This window comes from Eretmochelys imbricata, chromosome 2, assembly GCF_965152235.1.
Source record: "Eretmochelys imbricata isolate rEreImb1 chromosome 2, rEreImb1.hap1, whole genome shotgun sequence".
NCBI classification, from domain to species: Eukaryota; Metazoa; Chordata; order Testudines; family Cheloniidae; genus Eretmochelys; species Eretmochelys imbricata.
In genome coordinates this window covers 232,633,868-232,656,267 of record NC_135573.1, presented here as the reverse complement: position 1 = coordinate 232,656,267, position 22,400 = coordinate 232,633,868, and the positions used below count along the sequence as shown (strand labels likewise).

Sequence of the window (22,400 nt, the reverse complement as noted above, 5' to 3'; positions counted from 1 at the left end):
ACATATTACAACTAGCTGAACAGATTTTCATCAAACTTAAAAAATACATCATTTTTTGCTTGATACCAGAAAGCTTTATCCCCAAAAGAGGCTTTTTTAAAAAAAAAGGGAAAGCAAGATTATAATTAAGGTTACAAAATATTTTGTCTAGTATTTGCTCTCAAAAAATATTTACTTATGAGATGATAGGGCATGTTAATGTCCTACTTGCCACAGTTCTGACCACTTAGAAGATTCAGATTGCAAAGATGCTACACATGTCTAATTCTCATTTATCCAACTGAATGTCTTCCTCCCCTCCCCTCCCCCCTCAAAAATATCAAATCAGAGAAGGAAGCACTTAAAATAATTAAGGTGGGCCTTTACTTGAGAAAAATGCTTTGTTTGCATGTCCTCGGAATGGCCTATGTCATTTTATCTTGCTCTGCTTTTTTGCATCATGGAGTAAAAAGAAAAATGGGAGAGGGATGTGTGGAAAAAAATATAGAACTTTCAAAACTGAATTTATATAAGGAATCTTTTATTTTTAATTATTTGGGAGCACGATTCAAGAGGAGGAAGAGGAACAAGATGGATTTTCATAGTTGTGCCTGTGAGATTAGTTAAATTTAGGGGAGGGGAAAGTGAAGAAAACAAAGTACATTTTTAAAAAATTCTTGTAGAAAGGGAGCTTGTTGAAAGAAGTGATGTAACAACATTGATATTCTAGGCCAAATGTTTTTTGTGAATGTAGTGTGAAACAGTTAAGCATTAACTTGTATAGTTCAGTGTAATTTGTACTGTAATAAAATGTATGATTTGTACTGTAGGCACAGAGTACAATAAATGGTTTAGGTAGGAGACACATAAATAGGATACATGTTGTTGTTAGGCCCATTTTTATTTACTCTTTCAGATGAATAAAGAGGAATGAAGGAAGGCTGTAGGTGGCTTATTTTTTCCCTCTTAAAAATAAACAAACAAAACAATCCCACTCTCCTGCTCCCTCTCTTCCCTCCCCCCTCCCCCCAGCCACAACCTAGGGATTGAAAAGTCAAGCTTGTAAACAAAAGAATGAAACTGCTTAATAGTGTGTGAGTATCGCAGTCCAAATCAAGGGTGTAATTCAGAGCACAGACTTGTGTTAATTGCAGATTTTAATTATCTTTGTGTGTTACAAAAGCAGACTTATCTGTGAATAGACTAGCTTTTAACAAAAAGGTGACTGAGGGTTTCTCTCCGTAGATGAAGACATACAACTTAAGGAAACTGTTTTGCTATTTCTTAAAGGTCCTTGCTAACTACGCTTTTATTCTCATAGTTGCTTTTAGATAACTGAAAATAAAGGTGTTCTCTATTAAGCTACTTTTTAAAAAAAAAAAAACACAAGTATTCTTTGCCCATCTTCCATATTACTTGTAGCGGAAGCTTAAAAATTAGTGTTGGTCTTCATTTTGCATTAACTTTATTTATGCCAGCATAGCCCTAGGAAACATTTTTGTTAGTTGAATTGTCATATCGCTGCTGGCCTTGCTGTAATGAAGCAGGAAGCATTTTTGTCTGATTTCTCCAGAAATGGACTCTTGTTAAGAAAATGAAATTCTCCTATTATCTGCAGAATAATGATACAAGCTTCACTGCATATTTCCATCAATAGGTTGTTGGAAAATCTTCTAGTGATCCTCCAATGGTGAGGAGTCCTTCAGTCTCCATTCATATTTGCACCGAGTGTAACCTATTGAGATTGTCAACAAGATTTCCAATTATGATGGAGACTTTTGGGATACAAACCTTTAGTCCATTTCAGAGTAGACAGAATAAAAATGGCCACTAATTTATTTTATGTAGACCATGTATGATAGTTAATTACACTTAGTTACTAGCCTGGACTAGATTCAAAGCAGTGAGCAAGAGGTGTTTAATTTCTAGTCAATGCAGTGTTGAATTAAAAGAAAAATCCAGGAGAAATTTTTCACTGCGTTTTAACAGCTTTTTAAAGATGGTCCAGTTCTTCCCAGAACAGGTTGGCAGTATCTCATTGATCTCAAAAATCTCTACCAAAAGCATTTCATCTTTGGCAAGGCCATTTTTAATGTTTCCTTTGTTTTGTGGTCTAATCAAACTTTTCTTTGTATGTTTGTTTGTTTATTACATTTTACTTCATATGTTTGTGTGTTATATTTGATATTATATCTGTAATATTTAAATAACACATATAAAAAGAGGAACTTTTTTAGAGGAAACTTTCAAGCACAAGATTTAACCCACAGAAAACTATTTAATTCATAGGGGGATGACAACCAGGAGCTTCCTAGTTTTCCAGCGGTTTAGGATGACAGTACTGAAGCACTGCACTTTTAGTAAGAAGAGTTCCTAGCTTCTGCAAGATAGGATAGGGCAGGGCAGGATGTGTGGTGGAATGGGTTCCCATTTACCCTGCCCGAAACCAGGCCCACACTAAAGAATTTTGGGGCCCTGTGCCCTATGGAAATTGTGGGATCTCCACCTTATTTAAAGTGCCGCTGTCACATAAATAACCCACCTCACACAGACCCCCAAATGCCCCTTCTATCCCATATATACCCCATACGCATCCCAGGAGCCTTGACATGTATTTTGCTCACTACAACCCCCAACAATTTACCTCCACCAGCAGCCCCCAACATCGCAGCTCCCAAGCTCACTGACCCCCAACATTGCCAACTCTCCCTCAGCCCCTCACTCTGCAGCTCCCCAACACGTCCCATTCAGCACATAGACTATCAACAACTTGCCCCAGCTCCTCACTCCCATGACCTTCCTGGCCACTCACTGGTGCCCTGCAGCTCTGCACTCTGCTCTTTTCCTAGGATAGCGTGGTTCCTCCAAAACCCGGCTCCACAGCTCTGCTCACTTCCAGTGCCTGCTGTGCACTTACATGGCCCCATGCTTCTCAGCTGCCCCTCTGTCAGGACAAATTTGAGTGAGTGGTGGTGTAACCTGGCGGACAGGTTCTCAGTGCTGACCTGGTTTGTTTTGGTTTTTTGGGGGCCTTCTGCAAGTGTATTGAGTGCACACTAGTGAATCTGGCTTACCTGGAACCAATTTCAACCTTTTAGGGCAGTGGTTCCCAAACTTGTTCCGCTGTTTGTGCAGGGAAAGTGGTGGGCCAGGCCGGTTTGTTTACCTGCCGCTTCTGCAGGTTCAGCCGATTACAGCTCCCAGTGGTCGCAGTTCGCTGCTCCAGGCCAATGGGAGCTGCTGGAAGCGACACGGGCCAAGGGACCTACTGGCCGCCGCTTCCAGCAGTTCCCATTGGCCTGGAGCAGCGAACCGCGACCACAGGGAGCCGTGATCGGCTGAACCTGCGGATGCGGCAGGTAAACAAACTAGCCCGGCCCTCCAGGGGCTTTCCCTGCACAAGCAGCGGAATGAGTTTGGGAACCATTGTTTTAGGGGAACCAACAGTGGAGGGTTTGGGTTGCGGCTGGAGTTAATCTCAGCTTTGAAGTGGCTCAGAAGGTGGCAGGCAAAAGGAGCGTTGGAGGTAAACTAGGGACTGTGGAAGGTGAGCAAGAATCATTTGGTCTGTTCTAAATGGATAGCCTGTGATATCCACTTGAGGAAATAAGTGGCTTATACTTTGGGGAAGGAGCAGAAGGTAATTGGGGTGGAACAAAAGTTATTGGAAGAAAGAGACTCATTAAAAAAAAAGATACTTATCCGCAGTTTACTGTAGTCTGAAGGTTAAAACATCCATTTTGTCCTCTCTCATTTTTATGCAACGATTGTTTAAAGGCAAACTGGTACATAAGAGTTTTTTCTCTTAAGGCTTGTGTAACATAGTGCTGAAGCGGCGCAACTGCACTGCTGTAGCACTGTAGTGAAGATGCTATTTCACTAATGGGAGAGCTTCTCCCATTGACATAGATAATCCACCTCCATGCAAGGCAGTAGCAGTGCTGATGGGTGAAGCACTTCCCACCCGTCGACATAGCACAGTCTACTGGGGGTTAGGTCAGTATAATTATAATGCTCGGGGGTGTGGATTTTTTTACACCCTGGGCGACGTAGTTATACTGATGTAAGTTTGGCCTGAGTTAGCTCGTTTTCTCGTTTTTGATCATGTAGATCTAAATTTTTGACATCCCGTTTGTTATCCTGACAACACACTGATGTCAGGATTATTTAATGCAATGAAAGAGCGTTTTTGCCACATGATGGTTGTTGGTGGTAATTATACAAAAATGGGCAAATCCAACGTTGTTTTTTTCAAGTAGCTCTAACTTGACCCTTTTTTCATAGCCTCTCACACAAAAAATTAAGTATTATACTTAGGATTGTTTCTGGGATTGTTTATAACTCTCATACAAACTACATAAGAATATTACAATTAAAAAACCAAATAACTCTAACCATCCAAAAATATGGAGATGACCATTTAAGGTACTATACATAAATATTACACTTCCTTTACAATTTGCATATTTGGTTAACAACAATATTGATATACAGAAAACACAGTTTAATGGTTTAATTACATATGTCCAGTTGGGTTGCTAGTCTGTGAGAGTAGGGGAGTGCTGGACTGACAGTATTTTCAGACCTATCATCCTTAAATTTTAAAAAAAGGGCCGTGTCCACTTATACGGGACCAGAGCAAATGAGAATCTGATTTTATCGTGGAATGTGCCTGGAATCACACCTGGTTCCATGAGGTGAGTCTCCCCTTTTCCAGCCCTTGTGGTGGTTTCTCTGGTCTGCCCTCCTTGTGAGGGAAATGAGGGGAGATCAACGAGGGCTAGATGAAGAGAACCAGAACAGCAAAGATTGGTCAAAACAACTGATTGAAATCCCCAATTCCGTATATTAATCCCAGCATCAAAAAAACTCCACTGTAAACAAAATGGTAGTTTTCCTTTATTTAAAAAAAAACAAACAAAACAAAACCTTAAGTGAGGATTAATTTTGTTGCCCTTCTCTATCAAGAGCTTTTATAGTATCTGGCACCATAGCACGGAGCACATTTTATAAAGGATGGTTCCATTCATCCGATCTGTAAATTTATTGATAGCTGGCAACACTGTATATAGTGTGGCAGAGCTGTGAAAACCCTAACTTCATATATCCATGCTTCTGTGTGATAAAACATGGACCATTATATTACATTAAACTATTTTTGCCTTGAAGTTTCTTGGATATTTAAAACGTAAAACTGACAGATTAAAGGTCTAATAACTTTTTTCTTTAATACAGTTTGAAAAATCAGCCAATCAAATTAAAGTTGCTATGTATATATCTGTAAAACTGTACCTGTGTTTATACAGGAGTACAAACACACACAGCATAGCTGGGAGCCTACATGTCACAACTTTGATACATAGTTAAGGAAAGTGTAATATATAACTATCTTGGTATTCTTTTCAAATGCTTCTATTTCTCAAGCAAATTCCTTCAAACAGGAGGAAAACACTTGTTCCTATTAAGGTGTACCCAAACTGTTCCCATTGGGCAGAACATTTCCAAACTGCTTGTTTTTCTTTGGAAATTTGGGCTTCGATCCAGATCCAAATTTTGTTGCTTAGGCTTCTCTTTAATTCTTTGTGAGGACTGAGCACATACCAAGAATGAAATGTAGATGTAGATATATTTTGAACTACTTGAATGCGAAAGAAAGTATCTGGTCAAAAACGTGCTTAGAAGTCTGACTAGTCCAAATTGGAGGGTAGGCAAATGGTATTTTTTTTTATATTTATATTTTCAGAATTTTGTAGAATAATCCCCATCAGTTTGGCCTGAAAATGATCATAGTATGATAAAATTGAACCCCAAAACATCTTGAAAAACTAAGAGCCTAAACATGAGGATTGATGGTGGAAATGACATTTCAACCATAACTAAAGGAATATGGCAATAAGTTAACTGCAGGATTGGGCAGTAGCAAAAATATGTTGGTGAGGGAGAGAGCTTATATTCAAACATAAGTGTCTGATATGATTACAAAGTTGTAGTAACAGTTACTGGTTTAAGTAAATTACTTGGTATAATTTGTTCTCCCTTTTAAGTTTTTTCCTAGTGAGTCTCCCTATTTCTAAACCTTTTTGTAAATCTACTTATTTTCCTGTTTCATTTTCAATTTCACTAACTTTTTTGGGCCATCTATATACAGATATAGCTGTATAGACATATGTAGGCAAATTCTGCCCTCAGAAGCATCTTTTTAGCTCTTATTGAACCTGGAGAGCCAAATGCTCACGTTTGAGGGCAGAAGTAGCCCTGTAAATATTTTAAATGAGTTACTTTTCTGATTTGTCTTTTTGCACAGATCTATGCATGTTCTTTTTTTTACAAGATGTGCCGCCATAGTGTTTGTTCTTCACATTAAGGCTGATATTCTGATCATACAAAAATAAATGGTATTCAATGAAATAATATACATACAGTCCAGTACTTGTTTGATATCTTTTAACCTGAGCAATGCTTTAACTTTAACTTACCCACTTTATATAGATACTTCAAATTTAGTATTGCTGTTGCTTTATCTGCTTCTGACTAGTTTTCTTTGTTTTTCCGCTCTTGTCTCTCATTTTCATCTGAGCCGCTGTTCCAATTGTTCCATGATTGACACACTAGAGAGATTGACAGTTACCCCCTAGTGCCTGCTGTCTGGGGGTCCCACAAGCAATAATGGATTTTGCACTAGAATTTAGCATCAAATATTGGTTTTCAGTGCTAAATCAGAAATGTGGGATGACTGTATCCTCTTTAAAATCATAGCTTTAAACAAAAGCATCTTTGGGATATTTGTAAGCCAAAAATCTATGTATTCAATGTAATCTGAATTTCTCCAAAATTCATAGCAGAGGAAGATTGAGTTTTATTTTTGATGATTATTCTGGTTAAAGGTATAAATAACCACATAAAAACAAGGAAAACTTCTTGTGTGTAAGTGTGGATTCCAAATTGCAGTTTTAACTGAAGAGATGAAAACGGTATAGATCCTATTTTCTACACCAAATCACTGAAAAATTAGGAAGTCCCTTTACTCTTTTAAAGGAGTTGCTGTCTTGTTCAAGATGCCTGCTGCAAATGATAGCCAGCCTGTATCACATGCATACACACATGTACAGGCCCTTATCCTATGAAGATTGAAGCATGTGCTTAAATTGTGCAGACCACATTCTCTGGTACACTGTGTCCACCTAATGAAAAAGGGAAGTACCCAGTGGAGTATATCCACTGCACGGGGGAAATATCTTTTCTGGCATAAAACTGGCAGGGGTGACATAGTCATCTTGTTCCTGATTTCCCCCTCACTCTGCAGCAGCTCTCACACGTATCAGGGCTGGATAGCCCCAAAACGTAAGTGTCTAAACTGCAATGCAGATGAGAATCCAGCCCTCTGAGTAGCCCCATTTCCTATAATGGGGATTCCTCAAAGTGAATAAAAGACAAGCATAAGGGTTTTTTAAAAAAATATTTTGGGTGGGTTGTTTTTTTAATCATGACCCAAGATTGTAAACTCTTTGGCGCACGGACCATCTTTCCAGTATGTGTGTGTACAGTGTGTAAGTTTGATTGATGGGTTGGGGCCTCTTGGTGCTAACACAATGCATATAATAATAATTTATTGCATGTAGCATCTGGGTGGTGGATAACATTTTTTTTGTATAGCTGCCTACAGTGGGAATGTAGGGTGCAAACAGAAAATGACTGCTTAACACAGTTTTTAATAGTTATTTTATTAAAATTGTTTTTATTGCTAATAAAAAAATTGTTTTCTGATCAAGTCTATGCCGTCACAATGCAAATAAACTTTAAAAAATATTTTAAAAATATTTCCTGGTACAGAAATAGCCAAAATCAAATAGTGAGAATGTTTACAAAAAGAAACTGAAAAACTGATTGCTAATGTATAAAGGAAGAAGTAATTAGTTCATTTTGGTATTAATAGGTTAATAAAGGTATAATTGTTACATAAGGCAATAACCCAAATAAAATTAAGTTTACTTACTGTAATTAATTTTGATGTGATAGAAGGAATGTTGTGCACGTCTAAGGTTAATAAATGCAGTTGCAACAACTTCCATTTCAACACTTATGTATTTTAGTCCTTGTTACTGGTTGAGTGCATAAATAGGAGTGCAACTTTAATTCCATTAACTGGCCATCATTTTAGGAAAACTCTCCCTTGCTTATCTCAACCCAGAAATCTTAAAAGCTAAAATAGACAGCCTTTCTCATCATGAATTAATTTAAATCTATTAGAAGATTATTATTTCTGAGGATATTTCTGCCCATAGCTGTCTTGTCACAAATCTTATTCTTAAAAGTGCTATGACTTTCTAATGAAATCTGATAAACTGGTTTCTATCAGTAAGTCTAGTGAAAACCATAAAAAATGTTTAATGTTTGATATTTATGCTTAACTGTTGATGCCTTTTTCATAATTTTTAAAGTATTATTAAAAAGGATTTTTTGGTAAGGTCTTGTATATTGGATCTCACCTTTGCTGATGTCATAAATGATTTTATAGCAAGATGTCCACTGCTCTGCAGTAGAAAAAGAAATGGCAGCTTTAATTAAAAAATTATTTTCAGATATCTGCGAAGTGATGAACTTCTTGCTACTTGAACTTCCAGATTGTTGGGGTGAGCAAAATGGGTGCATGGCCCCGTAAAGAGCTAATTAGGGATGCATTGACTTCTCAAGTATAGGACCATTAAAATACCCTTCTGAAGGTGTTTTTTCTTCTTTGTTTCTTTTTAAATTGTGTATAGTAAACTTTAACCTCAGCATTATCAAATATGGAATTAACACAGAAATTCTATGTTCAAGGCAAGTCATTCCTGTCACTTGAAAATTGCTGTCTCAAGTGGAATGAGTGAATATATTTCATTTGCTTTTTTTAAATAATTTAAAGTGAAATGATTTAAAACAGTGCCATTGCAACAAACTTGTTTATATAAAGGATGCTAATGTCATTGCAACATTTTCTTAAAGGATGCCAGACAATTATACGTAGAATATAAAGAAACAAAAATGAAGGCGAGAGAAGATGCCCTGGCTAGAGCTGAACTTGAAACACTTCAGAGTGAGTTTTTAATACTGTCTTAATACACAATCAATGTAATTTATTATAAGATACCTACTGTAGAAGATGAATGGGAAAATATGCTTTCATTGTTCTGAAATTTATTTTGCAAGTTATTTTTGCTGTCTGTCTAGTGAGTGTCTTCTGTGATATGACTTCTGAATTTCACTTAACCTGTGCTCTCATTTAAATTGGATACAGTTATGTCCATGTATGAACATAACTATGTGATTAGTCAGAATCAAATATTTGTGCGCTGAATTACATTAATTTGGCAAATAGTTTTGCTGTTGTATCAAAAATACTTCTGAGTTTGATAATTTTGTTATAGGTTTATTAAAAATATTGTATCTAATAAAATGTAAATTGAAAGAAATGTTGTTTAACAGTATAGGCAAAGAAACTCAAAAGTAAAGACTTTGTTTATGTTAAGGTATGTTTTCAGAAGTGGCCTCAGGTTGTGAGCCTGTGTGTATTATTGTGTCTGCATATAATTGCAGGTATAGTTTATAGTGCTTATGTGGTTGATTTCTGTGTACTATAAAATGCACTCACAGTTACTTGCACCTATGAAAATGTAGATGCAAATTTTGGGTGCAGAGTTGTGACACTGTTGAAATTGGAAGCTTAGGGTACTAGATCCCTCTGCTCTTTAAATACAAAGTGAAAGCAATAAATAACTAGCATGCATATTTTAATATGGAGACTGGATGATATTCCCTTTTCTAATTCCTTTTTTGATCATAACCAAACTTTTAAAACTTGTTTTCAGAAGAAGCTAAAATGTGTATGTGTTTGAATTGAGTATAACGCTTCTCTATACAGTTTTGTATTTTGGCATGTGTACTAAAAGCTAGCAACCATTGTGGGGCATAGAGTACACATAGGGAAAACCCTTAGAAATTTGTACTACAGTCTCATTTGCCCATGGTCTGAGTTTTCTAAAATCAGCAGAGATGATTCAGCATAATTTGTTACCATCTCCCCAAAGCCTGGAGTGCAAAGATCATTCTGCTGTTCAGTAGGTATAGGGTGCCAGTCACAAAGTGGACCAGCTTTGTACTTCATGTAGCAAATTGTAGTATGAAAATGTGAACACTGCAATCAGTGTTTATCAGTAACTTTATGATATTAGAATGTATTATCATTTTGTTTCATTTGAATGATGACCTAGAGCATATCAATTAACTACTTTTACTGTTTTGTTTAAAAGGACTAGTTTATGGTGCTAGAAGGGCAAATTCAAGTAAGAAAACATTAAAATTATAGTGGTTAGCGATCCTGTGTTTATATTATTTTAAAAATGGCGAATAAACTTTTTTCAGCATTTTTCTCCTGAGTACTGAGTGCAGAGAGAGGCAAGGGTATTAGTTATGAAACTGTGATTAGTAGAGTTTGTGGTGGAATTTTGACACAACCTTAATTGGGCCAATGATACTGAACAGAGCTGTTACTGGCTAACCATGTGTTGTCCATCTTATATTTTAAAAATAAATGAATGTGTTGAAGGTTTACAACATTCAAGAGTATAGACACACAACATTACAGAGCATAGACATATCCAGTGTGTTACTAAAGTCAGAATGTTACGTAATACGAATTCTCCAATGGTTACATGCAAAACAAAAAATCTTTTAAAGTTAAGTTCACTGTATACTTCAGCATTAGTATATAAAGGTAGTAAAATCCCCAAATGTGCATTTCAATTGTCCCTTTCCTTCTTAATTTTAAAGACCGTCAGTGGACTACTGAGTTCATAATAACATTTCCATCAACCTAATTGAGTAAATGCATCTCATGCAGATTAGCAATAGCTGTTTTATGCTGCCTGTTTTTCATGATCTAATTGCTAATTTACCCTCATGTCTATCTGCTTTACTGCTGAAATTGTGTAATATTCTCTGGGGGCTCAAACTAGAACCAGTGCAAGGGGGAATTCCATATAACTTGCAAATAGGAGAGAATGCAGCATGGAGGTCTCATTAACATGCGGCATTGCTAGAGAAGATACAAAGTGTGAAAAGGTAATTTCTTGATAAGTAAATATTATCCTACCAGGGAAATCTCTGTGCAGAATTTTAGCTTATTCTATTGGCACCTGTGCATGGTTCCTGTTAGCACTTCTCACTATATTTTAAACCTTTTTTCACCTCACTTCATGTTTAAGTGTCAAATATAATTATTAAATCCTCCATGAAGTAGATGTTTGTAAAAATGTGGTTTAAAGAAAGTTTTTCTATTATTTATATAATTATATGTAGCTGTTTTTTACTTACAGAGCTGTAAATATTTTAACATTTGAATTTTCTGATTTCTCCATTTAAATTCATGTGGTTTTCCTAGCAACCTAACTTGTTACAAGGTTACCAGAAGAAAGATAGAACACAATTCCAAAGTGCAGCTTTATTTGTAGACTTAAAGGTGATTTTTCATTGAACCAATAGTATACATGTAGATCATCCTCATGGTAAGGGATGTCCCTGTGACCATGGATAGTTCCTTGGTCTAAATCCTGATATTAAAGAGGTGATTTATAACTCCAGTTCAGTGGTCACCAAACTGAGTAGCCTTAGGCTTCCCAGGACTAACCAGCTGTCAGTTTTCTCAGTTGGGAACTCAATTTACTTAGAGTTTGAGTAACTACCAAGTCACACTCTGGCGGTATATGGTAGTTGTTTTCTCTCCTGTTTTGGGGAGTTTACACCACAGGGTTTCTGAAATTCAGAATTGTAAGGGTCTGCTTTTGAGATATTTTGTGGGTCTGTTTTTCAGAGAGGCTGAGCATATAATCCCATTTGAAGGCCAACTGAGTCTGAAGATGCTCAGCACCTCTGAAAATAAGGCCTGAGATCTAGATCTGCCTAAACTTCCAAATGTTAAAACAAAGATATTTGTAAATAAGAAGAATCTAAGGGGTGGGAGGAACTAGACATGAGCTCAAAAACATATACTTTATTCAGCACATTTGAGGAAAGGGGGAAAGCAAAAGTGACTTTTGAGATCTTTCTGCCTCATCCATTCCTGAGGTCATCTGGTCCTGTCTTGACATGTCCTCTACACGAGGCAAGGGTATTGGATGGTGTAGTGCTGACTTTACACCGCCGGGGGAAACACCAGCTATCCATTTAGAGCAACTTTCCAGCTGCTGCTCGAAGTGAGTCCAAAGATCTAGCCCAATGTGTATTTACTTGTTTCTTTGTAGAAGAATAAAACATTGTGCTGTGCAGTTTTGGTTATGACAAACATTTGTCTTCCTTCTCCCTAATAAAAAAAAAAAAATTGAATCCCCTTTTGAACTGAAAAGCTCAACTCAACATTAACCATGGAGCGGCTAAGAACACCTCTAAATCATGATCATTTCTCTTTATTTTTGTAGAGGAGAAGAAACCTAAAGTCAAGAAACCAAAGTCTGAATTCCCTATATACACTGCTTCAGAATCCAATGCATATATACCATCATATGATCATGGAGCTTCTATTGAAGAGATTGAGGAACAGATGGATGATTGGTTGGAGAATAAGAACAGAACATACAAAAAAAAGGCAAGTTAAAATTTCCCTTTACATTTGTCAAGTACATTTGAAAGTTCTTCTTTGAGTGATTGCACATGTGCATTCCACTCTCGGTGTGAATGCACCCTGCACGCAGTCAGCAGAAATGTTCCCCTCGATGGTACCTGACGGGGCTGCTTGAGCACACTCTTCTTACCATGCAGCACTGGTACCAGTATAAAGGGCCAGCCAACCCTGAGTCCCCCTCAGTTCCTTCTTGCTGCCTGTGATGGTCCCTGGAACTGCTACTCTTGCTTCTGCAAATACTATGTGACTGTGTTCTCTTGTATTTTATTGTAAATAATGTAGTGTTATTAAGTTCACTCAAAGTTCCGAGAATGCCAGACTCTGCTTTTTCTTTGTTTGCAAACACCTTTCCCATTTCCTCAGTGCTTGGTCCCATATCATCACAGGCCGTTGAGTGTTGAGTACTAAGAAGAGGGATACACCCGCCAGTTTATTTCTACCCCTTTCATGAAGATCTTGTGGTCCAACAGGTTCAGTCTCTCCCCTCACGTGGGAACCATAGAGGAGGTTCCACAGAATGTAAGAGGAAGGGTTTCTGCTCCCATTATTTCCTAATCCCAAAAGCAAAGGGAAGTCTCAGACCTAAGTTAGACCTGTGTCAGCTCCACAACTATCTCAAAAAAATTTCACATGGTCACTCGCGCATCTGTTTTTCCCTTTTTGGAACCTGGAGACAGTTACACCACCCTCGATTTCAGACACGTCTACTTCCATGTGTTGCTCTATCAAGGGCATGAACCCTTTTATGCCAGCACATTCAACCCACCATTTTCAGAATGGTGTATCTAGCAAAACAGAATATCTAGCAAAACAGTATCTTGTATGGTATCCTATAAAACTGTTGTCACACAGATCATTAATATCATCATGGGTGTATGTACAGGTTATGTATAAAGAATTTTGTATGTGTGCTAGAAATGTAAAGTATGTTTTGGAGCTAGTGGACACATAAGTCTGCCCTAGACAAAGGAATGTTGTTTTACCCATTGCCTGTCTCTCCAATGCAGATTGAGCAAGGGGAGACAACAGATCGTGGAAGCACATTTGCATGTAAGGTAAACAAAGGCCTTGTCTACGCTAGAGGGGAAATTTGATCTAAGCTATGCAATTTGAGTTATGTGACTAGCGTAACTCAAATCAACGTAGCTTAGATTTACTTACCGCGGGGTCCACATTATGCAATGTCAACAGGAGATGCTCTCCCGTTGACTCCCGCACTCTTCTCGATCCGGTGGAGTACAGGAGTTGACGAGAGAGTGATCTGTGGTCACTAAATCAACCACCGATGCATCGATCGCTGCACGTCGATCCCCTGGTAAGTTTAGACAAGCCCAAAGTAATTAAACCAACTGGAGAAGCAAATGGACCAGAGGAGTAGGGAGACAGCGTGGTGTCTTCACAAGCAGCAGGGGAGAAAAACTTTATCTGGGGACATACTTCACAGGAATATATTTCCCTTCTTTTTATAGTCCAGTGAACCTTTGAGGGAACCCCTGAGTTATTGATCACTTAGGGGACATAGGGAACAGAGCACCCTTTGAGCCTGTGAATGGTGGATCCTCTTGGCCTGTAGGGCAGGAGCTGCTACTGGCTTGCTGTAAGTGTGAAACTCTTTTAGGGAAAGATATAGCTTGCTAGAATTAAGTTTTAGGCACTAGAAAACATGTTGTTTTTGTTTGTAACCCTTTTCTATCTCTTGTATTCTTGCCTGATATCACTTAAATCTGTTTCTTTATTACTATACTTATTCTTGTTTTATTACAAAACCTTCTTGATGTTCTATTGAAGTAAAGTGGGAGTCCTCAGCTAAACTAACAGGCTGGTGTGTGCTCTGTCTCTTTGGAGGCAGAAAACTTAATATCTGTGGGTATCCAGTGAGAAGGACTGGACACTGCAGGGAGATGTCTCTGGGGAACTCGGTAACTGGGTTTGCTGGTTGTTATTTGCAAGGCAAGGTTTTGACTGACTCGAGGAGTTTGCTAGCAAGGCGTACAGTCTGGAGTGACATACAGTTTAGCAGCAGCAAAGCTCTCACTTGCTGAGGCGGACGGGTGACCCAGTGACTTACAGTTCTGGGTTCCCTGAGGAGAGTGTCACAGTCATATATGTGGTATATACCATGTGGTTATGCCAGCATAATATCCATACGCTAAAGTCCAGAGAACAATCTTTTTCCAGCAGTGTCTCTTGAGGCTACTCATGCACCCTGTATCCCCTCACGCCCTCCACAGCGAGGGTATAAAAGGCAGAGCACCCCCAACTGACACTCAGTTCTTCTCACTGCCCATGGTAGCAAGTTGGAGCCTCAGTGTCCTCCTGGTTACCCTGTAGTATAGCTAGTTATGGGGGTTTTTTTTAGCATTATTTAGTCTAGTAGGTTAGCTTCAGATAAGTTATATTTGGTCATTGGTTTATATAAAAAACAAAAATATTTTCTTATTGTTTACACCTCGGTACTACGGACTAGGTCTGATGGTGATGAGCAGGTCTCCAGGCTTTAAAATCTTCCTTGCCTGCAAGACTGCTGAGCCTGCTAACGATGCAAAGTCAAAGTGTGCGTTTTGTTTAGGGGAGGTTCACATCTCTTTCCCTGTGCCATCTGTAATTTTTTTTTTCCAAGTGTTCAGAGGATTCCTGATGCTCATTCGAAATTGTTCCTGATGGAAAAAAATCTATGTGGAGTGTGTCTGACTCTGTGGTACACCCTCAGCAGTGGTCTCTTGCTTTGAAAACATTTTAAACAAGTGCCCTGGCTACAAGAGATGCCACCCTGGGATATAAGAAGTCTTCTGGCTCTAAGTGCCCTCATGCTGTTAGCAAACACTGAGTTTCATCAGCCCTCTTCAGGTCAGTCAGTGTCTCCTGTTACACAAGAGAGGAAGGAACAAAGATCTCCAGGCACATCCCAGCATCAATCACCATCCTCAGTATTGGCCAAGAAGACAGTCTTCATAAGCCTTCTATAACCAGGCTTCTATGAAATCACATCAGTACTGTGAGTCTAAGTCTAGGGAATCATATACCTTAGCCTCAGTGCCACATCCTGTACTTTTGGGGACCATCACTTCCTCGGTACCATATACAGACATGACCACTTCTGGGACGCTAGCGTCGGAACTGGTTGTCATGGTGCCTTTGTGATACCACCTCCCTTGCTTGCTGAGACTGTATTTTCATAACTTGTGTACCTTAGTTATTTTGGAATCAAAGTCCATTGCTGGATGGTTCTCCTTTGTCTGCAGTATGCAGAGCTCTGCCAGCATCAGAACCTAAGGTATTGAAGATAAAAATATCTGTGCCCAACTTTGCTGGTACTGATGGCTATCTTTCATGTGAAATCTAAGGGTCTTCCAGTTTCTACACTTCAAGAATCTTCTGCATTAGAAGAATTTTATTCATTTGCATCCTCATCTTTGCATAGTAGTCAGAGTCATTCTCCTAGGGGGTTTTCACCTTTGACTAAGTGACCTGAGAGTGCCCTTGAAGGAAATCCTTCTTGTCATAGATCTCATGCTCCAAAAAAGACTCATATTCCCTGGTTCCCACCTGTATGGCACTTACAAGCCCTTACCTTATGGGACGCAAACCTGGCCTGTTTGGTCTTCATGGAACCATGATTCTCTTTCATTGGCTCCTCGTTCAGTTGCATGAGGTCCAGGGTAAAGTCTACTCTTCCAGTGATCATGCCAGGGACCCTCAGTCATCCCATTAATTTCTCATTGGGCAAATACATTGACTATATCAACTTCAGGGCTTTCCAGGACCTCCTTGAAAGGATGGTGGACACCAGCACCTTTCCAGGATCGCCTTAAAAGAATAAAGATTCACCTGGAAGGTGTCAAGGAAAGAGCTCATAAGTTCTTTGATGTTTTATACCTGATATCCCAAGGTCAGTTAGCTATGCTGATTAATAAAGGCATTCTTGAACCCCCTAAGGATTTATGCCAGGCTCCAGCATCCATCTTGGCCACGACCAGGAAGGCAGATTGCAGATACCAGGTACCATCTGAGGCATTTGAATAACCTTTTTATGCACCTGATACCTGGTTTGTTGGTTGTAACAGCAGTTCACAAAAAATCTAAGTTGCCTGATCTGTTTAGGTGAAACCTCAAGGACAAAGAACCTAAGACGATGGATCTGCTGGGGGGGTGGGGGAGTGTGGGAGTTCATTCATCTGCTTCTTTGCAATTTCAGATAGCCAATTGTCCTGCTTTATTGACTAAATATAACTTAATGTAATGGGACAAGGTTTTACTACTGTGGGAGAGACTTCACTGTTAGGGCAAAGACAGCTCTGCAGGCCTCTCTGGATGCTTCTGACGCTGCAGCCTGGTCAATGGCCACTGTGATGAGGTGATTGAGAAGAACAACGTTTTTGTGGTTGTCAGGAATTCCTACAGAAGTTCACAGCACTGTTGAAGATTTGCCTTTTGAGGGCCTTTTTTTTTTTTTTTTTTAAACTCCAGAATGGATGAAGCATTGCACTTACTGAAGGATTCCAGGCACCACTTTGGTCTCTCGGTCAATATTCCTCTTCTGAGAAGGAGTATAAAGGAACATTTTCTAGACAGTGATTTAGATTCCAGTTCAGCAAGGGTGTATCTTCCTCAAGAGATTTGCCACAATGAATCATATTATCTTGTCTTCAGTCTCACCCACTGAGTCTGCCTCCACTTTATGGGTTATATATTGTCTACTGCTTATGTGTCTAGTACTTATTCATGGTTCTCCCTTCGACCTCCCTGAGTTTTGCTAAGGTTTTTCGAGGTGTACTAATTGAGCAGCACAGCATGGATTTCCCTGTAGAAATTTCTCAGGAGGTACTTTCATTTCTTCCTTGATGTACAGACTTTCTAAATGTCTGCCAAGGTATTTCATTTCACTAACTACCCACATCAAACACCCTAATGACAGAGGCATCCAAGTTGGGCTGGGTGCACCCTTGGACTCTCTCCAGATCCAGGGCATGTGGTCCCAAGCAGGGACTGCGTTGCATAAAAATATGCTAGAGCTCAGAGTATCTAGCCTGCACTGCTTTTCTTCCTCTCCTTCAGAGTATCGCTACTGAAATTCTGATGGACAGCATAACAGTGATGCACTATATAAACAGGCAAGGGAGAAGGCAGGATCCAGCACTCCAGTTTTCCCCTGAGTCCTATGCCGTTTTTTCCCAGCTCTCTGTCTCTGGTGCTCCAGCTGCCCATCTCTGCTTCCTGGAGTCATCAGTCTTGAGTTTATATGGTAGAGTTCATCCTTTCCAGAGTGTGTGTAGGGCGTCTTCCTCCGTGTTTCCATGCATGGGCCCCTGCCATCCCAGTGGTCCTGAACTGGGAAGCCGTATGCTTATATCCTATGTCTGATCAACTTCCTGTAGCTTTCCATCTTCCAGGTTCCCAGAAAGATCATCTCACCTAAACAGAAAGCACTCCATCAATCATGAGTGGAAATTGAGATGTAGGATTAGATCAGGTATTTCTAAAATGGGACGTTCCCCTTGGTAGATCTGTTTGCTTCCAATGTGAACATGAAGTGTCCAGCATTCTGCTCCGGGAATCAGACACTGATAAGTCACTCAATCTCTTGTAAACCCTGCAATGCCCGTTAGGCATTGGGTGAAAGTACAGTGGCCACCCATGTTGGAGTAACCCGTTGGGGCAGCCTCAGAACAGAACATATGGTCCTCAACTTTCTTTTCACAGCTTTCTGGCCAGTTAAAGCACAGATATCACAGACTGCAGTCCATAAGTTGAAGTCTGGGAAAGCACCTGGGGTTTGTGATATCGCTGCTGAATTGCTGAAGACAGGTGCGAGTATTTTTATCATAGCTACGTAGGCTTTTCCAGACCATCTGGTGCACTGTTGTCATCTCCAGTGATTGGAAGAACAGTGTTGTTCTGCCTCTGTTCAAAAAGGCTGGTAAGGCAGAATGTAGCAACTATTGAGATGATATACTGCTGTTAGCTTCTGGGAAAATCTTTTCTCCCATGTTAGCATCTTGAATCAATGATACACTGCGTGGCAAAGGCCAGAATACTCAGTGCAGCTTTAGAGCTGGTTGTTCCATTGTTGACCAGATCTTTACCTTGAGACAGCTTTTTAAGAAGATGCCTGAATTTAATAAGCCAGGTGTGGCACTTTTTACATAAAGACTTCCATCAAGCCTTTGATCACTATGTCATGCAAGTTTGTGGGATCTGATGAGGTGACTTGGTGTCCCTGGGAAGATAGTATTATTGATAGAAGAGGTTTATAATGAATAGAAAGCTGTATTAGATTTAATGATAGATACACAGCATAGTTCCCTGTGTCCATAGGAGTTCAGCAAGGCTGCGCTCTGTTATCATCGTTCAGTAGTGGCATTGATTAGTTAATGGATAAGCTTGAGGAAGCAGCTGTTGGTGGCGTTGGGCTGAACACAGTTCTGTTCTGAGATCTCGAATATGCCAATGACATTGTCTTGTTGGATCAGTTTGGTGAATTGGTGCAGCTGCTGGCCAATCTGGTTGAGCTAAAAGCAGTGTGTGTTGATCTGGTTATTTATCTGGATAAAACTAAGCTCCTGACCATTGCCCTCAAGCAACCTCCAGGTCCAGATTACGACCAGCTCAGTATTAAATCTGTCTGGACTGGTCATCAAGTACGTGGCAACTGTCAAATATCTGAGCAGCATCAGAGTGTTGGAAGATGCTAAAGAGGTGGACGTTTATAGAGCAGCAACTTCAGCCATTTTTGGGGCTCCTCAGCTGCCTCTGTGGGGAAGTCATGACATCAGACTATCTACGAAGTTGAGGGTCTATAGACTCATGGTCATACCAACTCTGTTCTACTTAAATGAAATATGGGCAATGAGGAAGGCTATAGAACACCAGATGAGTATTTTTTGATTCTCGTTGTCTTCATCATATGCTCCGTATTAAGCGGCACAACAAGATCACAAATATAATTGCTGCCAATCAATATGAGTTGATGGAAAATAGCCCTTGTCAAACTAATTTGATATCTTTTTTGTTGAGATTACTAGTTTGGTTAATAAGACAGGAGTATTAGTGTAATATACTTAGACTTCTGTAAGGCATTTGACTTGGTACCACACAACATTTTGATTAAAAAACTAAAACTATATAAAATTAGCATGGCATACATGAAATTGATTAAAAGCTGACCAAGCAATCGGTCTCGAAATGTAATTGTAAACAGGGAATCATCGTGGAACAGTTTTGGTTAGGGATACAGCTGGGATCAATTCTTGGTCTAATGCTATTTAACATGGTTACACAATGACCTGGAAGAAAACATAAAATCATCACTGATAAAGTTTGCAAATGACCCCAAAATTGGGGGAGTGGTAAATAAGGAAGAGGACCTGTCACTGATAGAGTGATCTGAATCTCTTGGTAAACTGGCTGCAAGCAAATATGCATTTTAATATGGCTAAATGTAAATGTATACGCGTAAGAACAAAGAATATAGGCCACATTTACAGGGTGAAGGACTGTATCCTCGGAAACAGTCACTCTGAAAAAGATTTCAGAGTTTTGGTGGATAATCAGCTGAAAATGACCCACCGGTGCAATGTTGTGACCAAAAGGGCTATTGTGGTCCATAGATGCATAAACAGAGAACATGGCCATATTGGGTCAGACCAAAGGTCCATCTACCCCAGTATCCTGTCTTTCGACAGTAGCCAACGCCAGGTGCCCCAGAGAGAATGAACAGAACAGGTAATCATCAAGTGATCCATTCCCAGTCTCCCATTCCCAGCTTCTGGCAAACAAAGGCTAGGGACACCATACCTGCCCATCCTGGCTAATAGCCATTGATGGACCTATCCTCCATGAATGTACCTAGTTCTTTTTTGATGTAGCAGTGGTGAGCATTGAAGAGGGATTTGAAGGAGGACAAGGCAGTTGCCGTATGGATCAGTTCTGGAATGGTGTTCAGTTCTTCAAGAGCAGTGCAGAAACATGCTTGGGGACTTTTGTGTGAGAAGCTGACAAATGGGTGGATTAGATGGGAGCTGAGGAGAGGGGTACCTTTTTCACTATGCTGGATAGAGGTGAAGGAGTCCAGGACCTGACTTCCATCTAGGGTCCTGATGCACCTTTGAGTCTATATCGAAATACCCAAAAGGATGGATTTTTTTGTTTTATAATGATGATAAAGATCAGGAATTATTCTTTGATACCCATCTCCTTTCCAACTGTCTCACTAGCCTCCATTGTCTTTTCCACACAGGTAATACAAAATATATATGTTTTGTATTGTACTCTGTATTTCCATATAACTCTTGCGCACTTTATCATTCTGTGTATTGGACGATATGAACTGAAGTCTGAAGGAACAATTCATCCCCCAACATGCAGTAGCATAGGCTGCCCTCTATCCTGATTCAAGCCAGAGAATAGGGTTATGAGGGTGCAAAGTGATGGCTTCTGGAACCGTTACTGAGAATTGTCTAATTTTTTAGATGTTTACATTTTCTGCTTGCTTCATTACTGAAAATTTAAATTTTTTAGGGATTCTCAAGTTTAGCTATGCACAGAAACATTTTTAATACAGGAGATATTATTTTGAAGATATTGTTTAGTGCTACCAAGTAAATATAAATCATTCATATTCTACTAGCTAAATACTTTCAAAGCACCTAGTGAATTCTTTTCATAGAAATTGGTGCCAGGTAAAATTTTGTATAGTTAGTTATCTAACTCTGGAATGGGAATTCATACAATAGCAGTGTCATCTGTTTTTAAATCTGGTTCCCTAAATGGCATGAGTCAGTTCACAAGGGAACAGCATAAGTAATACTGAAATCACTGAGTTAACATAACTAGGTATCTTACAGTGTCTGAGTTTTTGGAGAGCATCATTGTAAAGGACTTTTTGGTGACGTTGACTTTATTTTCCAAGCAACGTGACATTCAGAGGAATTATTGAATTTGAAAGTTCCGTAAATCTCAGTTATCTGTTAAATAATGAATGTCTTCAGATGATGCACTGAAACATTTGTTTTTAATGTTTTGTTTCTTTGGTTTTCATTCTGATGTACAATTAAGTATCTGGATTTTCTTCAAATCAGCTCATCAGAAGGAAAGTACAAGCAGCTTCCCTTGTTTAGATTGAACTTCTACTTTAGTCTTTACGTGAATTCTGGTGATGGATAAACAGTGCTGTGTACATACTTTTGTTGGGATTTAGAGGATATTTAAAGGCTATAAACGTCACAGTTTGTATCCTGCTTCATCACATCAGTTTGTTGCTTTGTGTATACTATTAAGCTACCTATCATATTACTTTGTAGCCATTTAATCCTTTACCTTCCTGTTACCTGTCTAATGTCTTCAGATCACTTTTAATTAGACCTGAGAGAATGAAGGGAAAATTATTAGTGGACATGTTTTGTTACATCTGAATTATTATTTGATCTGATTTTTGTTGTTATCTTTTCTGCAAACATTAATGCAAATAGATTTTTTTTATACGAATATCAGGAAAGGAACTTTTATTCATGCCCAAAGTGCACATCCAGATACTTCAACATGGCTTTGTGTATTTGGGAATGAACATAGTATTAGAAGGGAGGAAGAGACTAGGAGAGTGCGAGATCCAGTGATTTTGAAAAATAAATAAATGCAATGAAGTGATTCTTGAGACCTTTCTTACTTTGTCCAGTAAAGCAGAAATGCCACAGACACACCCCTCCCCCAGAATCAGTGGATGCAGGAACTTGATGGGGCCAGTGGTGAAAGGAGGACAGTCCCAGTAGCAAGG

The 22,400-nt window shown here is 39.2% G+C and overlaps 1 protein-coding gene across 3 annotated transcripts in view; it reads left to right on the top strand.

The window, feature by feature from the left end:
- Positions 1–22,400, top strand: part of DNAJC1 (DnaJ heat shock protein family (Hsp40) member C1) — a 187,953-nt gene that overhangs the window by 96,158 nt on the left and 69,395 nt on the right. For all 3 annotated transcript variants that reach the window (XR_013345047.1, XM_077809450.1, XM_077809451.1), the window contains exons 7-8: positions 8,962–9,052; positions 12,429–12,595. Coding sequence is in view for 2 of the 3 variants with exons in the window: in XM_077809450.1 (XP_077665576.1) it covers positions 8,962–9,052; positions 12,429–12,595 (258 nt within the window). In the remaining variant the exon portion in view is untranslated. The remainder of the gene's footprint in view (positions 1–8,961; positions 9,053–12,428; positions 12,596–22,400) is intronic.